Below are 3340 nucleotides of genomic sequence, written 5' to 3'. Positions count from 1 at the left end.
CGCCCGCTGAGTCCTGTAGTCTGGCTTTTTGGATGGACTGTGTCTCCTGCAGATACCATCCCATGCTGTCTAGGACCTGAGAAGAGATAGAACAGGGTGTTCAAGCCAGATGAGGGGTTGTTAGGGGTAGTAGGCAGTGGGCAGGGGCAGGGGAGGCTAGGATGATAGAGGGAAGGGCAAACATTTTCCGAGGCAGTGGGTGTGGGACCGCTCAATACAACCTGGTCTTGTACCATCCTAAGATGGCAGAGGTTGACTGCTATAAGAGAGACAGACAAACCCCACTGAATGGAAATCCCCAAAGGGAGGAAGCAAGAAACCCGTATCCATGAGGGATGAACTTACCACCTTCCATAGGATTCTACTATGCTGGGTCGGGGGGACGGGTGAGGGGAGGCACCTGGCACTGGGATTGAGGACTCACTGGTCTGTGCTCCCAAGGATGCCCCCAGCCCCACCCCCACACTCCCCAGGAAGGAGGGGCAGCTGAGTGTGGAAATGGATATGGTGCTGTGAACTGCTTTTGTGCCATTTGCGGTTCTTGTGTATTTCTTGGTTATCAGTACAAGGCTCAAAGATTAAGGAGCAGGTGAGGAGCTTCTTCAACTTTTTTATTCTGCAGATCTAGACACTCTGCCCAGCACAGGACTATAAGGAGACAGCAAGCCCAGAACGGTGGGGACACTGCCACCAGGAGGGTTGGAGGGGAAGGGCGCATGTACATATGAGAAGGAGGAGGCCAGCATGCTCTGAGGTAGAGGCCACTGGGAAAGGTCCTGGACCCCCATGTTGACAATTGGTGGCACCTGCCCTTGGGTGGAGTTAGTACCTCCCTGGGCAAGGGGTGGGGGTTGAAGAAGTTGACCTGCTCTATGGCCCACTCCACCTGAAAGGGAATTTCCCTGCTTCCTGTCATCTGAGAGGACAGGGCCCCCAGGTGCTTGATGTGCCCTCCCTTCAGGGTGCAGTTGTCACTGCCGCACTCGCATACCCATCCCCCCAGCACTAGCTCCTGCAGCAGGCAGTTGTGGAGTCTGCTGGAGGAGGTTGCTGTCCTCTGTTAGCTCCTGTTCAAGTAGGTGTGCCCTCGTTCTGTGTGGGACCCAAAGATCACAGCCAAGGCCACCAGTGGCTCTCAGCATTATCAGTAGCTCTCTTTGGGAGGTTTCTTGGCGCTGGGCAGTAGCCTTGAAGACATTGACGCGCGCTTCTGGTGTCGCCACTTGGCCCGGCGGTTCTTAAACCAGACCTGAGGGGGATGGGGAGGAGGAGGGAGAGGAGGTGGAGAAGAAGGAGAGGGAGGATTGCTCAGACTAGCCCCCCCCCCCAATTCCCGAGGGATTGATAGGTGCTGGGGCGGGGGGAGGGAGGACAAGGGATGGAGCACCTCCTTCCCTTATCCGCTGCAAATAGGGACGATGGTTCCCGATGCGGGATAGGAATCCGTTTCCCACCCTCCCCAGCCTTCACCCACCGGCAAACCAGGGCGCCCCCTCTGCAGTTTTCTGCAGTTTGGGACATTTCTTAACGTCCCAAAACGCGGAACATGAACAAATATCTCTTTTATCATCGGGGTGGGGGAAAGGAGAGAGGGAGATTTTAAATAAAAGCAAAGAAAAGTAGCCTTTCCTCCCCCGCAGTTTCAGCGATGCCTTTCCGCACGCGCCGGGAACCGCCCGCTCTCCGCCCAGGGACTTGGCCCTGCGCCCCATCGCGCCATCCCCGCGGAGTCTTCTCCCTCCACGGTGCTGGGTCCCACCGCACCAGGGAAGTCCTAGGGCCAGACGGTCTTGGAAAAAGAAGGACGCCAGCCCCCAAGGCGAGGCCTCTGTCGCCGCGCGGCCACCCACCTCCACGCGTTCCTCGCGCAGGCGGATGCGGCCGGCCAGGCGCTCCCGCGTGCCCACGTCGGGGTACTGGTTCTGCACGAAGAGCGCCTCGAGCGCCTGCAGCTGCTCTTCGCTGAAGATGGTGCGGTGACGCCGCGTGCGCCGCTGCGGGCCGGGACCGCTTGCGCCGGGCAGCGCCACGGAACCTCCGGACGGCGCCGCCAAGGGCAAGGGCGCCGCGGGCCCCAGCCTCAGCGGCCACGGCAAACGCGCGCCTGCGGGGCGAGGGCGCGCGCGGTAAAGTGCAGCGCAGGAGCTGAGCCACTCCACCCACTGCGCCGCGTCCGGGGTACGGGGTTGGGGGGTGGGGGTCTCCCGATCGGCCCCGCGCCCGCCCCACACCCCGTGCCCGCTCACTTACCCAGCCCGGCGGCCGCCTCCGGGGACCTGCGCGGCGCTGCGCGGGGGCTGCAGCAGCAACAGCAGGCGCACGGCACAGCCTCGGGCGTCCCGGGCTCCCCGGGCTCGGCGGGGCTCTGGCGGCTGGCGGGCTGCGGTGGCCGGGTGACCCGAGCTGGGGGGCTCCGATCGGGCAGGCTGGAGAGGATGTGCTCGATGGAGAACGGACAGGGCCGCCCGGGACCCCTGCGGCTCGCCGCGCCCCCCGCAGCCGCCATGCCCGCCCGACGCGGCGGCGGCCACCGCGGGAATATATACGTCGGGGGGAGCGCGCGGTAATCCCCGGGCCGGGCGCTGAGTCCACGCGGGCTAATCCCGCCGCCCGGCCCCGAGCTGCTAATCCCCGACTGCGGCGGCGGGAGAGCCGGCTCCGCCTGGGCGCGCGGGGGCTGGCTGCGGGGAGGGAGCCCTGCGCCCCCCACCACCACCCCCCGGCGTCCAGGGCGACCCCACGAGAAAGGGGCGGATGGCCGCCTCCCGGTCATCCACGGGGCCTGGCGATCTCCTTTTCCCGTGAGACAGTCGCCCTATCCTGGCAACTCCTTGGTCGGGCGGCTCCCCCAACACCCTGCCTCTGGCTTCCCTCTTCCACTTTAGGGCTCCTCATCCAGGCTCTTGGCCTCCAAGTTCCTGGTCCCCAACCTCAAATGCAGCCCCAAACCCTGGACAGCCCTGTGTTCACATCACACAGTTGAACTCAAACTTCTCAGCCACTTTGATCTTGGGTCTCAGTCATGGAGGAAATTCCCATTTCCCGGTGGGAAGTTGCACCTGTCCTGTGCCCCCAATTCTCTGCCTTCTCTCTTGGATCAGGAAGGTTTTCCAAGGACTCTCCTCTTTTCCCCTCTGTTCCAGCAAGTTCACCTGCCCAAAACCCCTGCCCCTCACTCCCCAGCACGTCAAAGGCCTCCTCACAGTCACAAACTACAAGAGCTGCCTCAGTCCCTGTTCATTCTGCCCTTGGTGACCTGCCTTGGGACCCTCAACTAAGCAGTATTAGACAGCTGGCACTTTAGCTTAAGATCCTCTCCTCTTGACCCCTGAAAAAATAA

The 3340-nt window shown here is 62.5% G+C and overlaps 1 protein-coding gene across 1 annotated transcript; it reads right to left on the bottom strand.

Moving 5' to 3' along the window:
- Positions 1 to 743: 743 nt before the first annotated feature.
- Gsc2 (goosecoid homeobox 2) lies at positions 744 to 2506 on the bottom strand. The gene is made up of 3 exons (XM_020160637.2): positions 2251 to 2506; positions 1851 to 2104; positions 744 to 1249 (listed from the first exon to the last, which is right to left on the bottom strand). Exons 1-3 carry the CDS (start codon positions 2504 to 2506, stop codon positions 1145 to 1147), a joined length of 615 nt encoding a protein of 204 aa, XP_020016226.1. The 3' UTR covers positions 744 to 1144.
- Positions 2507 to 3340: the final 834 nt, after the last annotated feature.

The sequence above is a fragment of the Castor canadensis genome, chromosome 18 (assembly GCF_047511655.1).
Source record: "Castor canadensis chromosome 18, mCasCan1.hap1v2, whole genome shotgun sequence".
Classification (NCBI taxonomy): Eukaryota; Metazoa; Chordata; class Mammalia; order Rodentia; family Castoridae; genus Castor; species Castor canadensis.
This window is presented reverse-complemented; position numbering and strand designations above follow the sequence as displayed.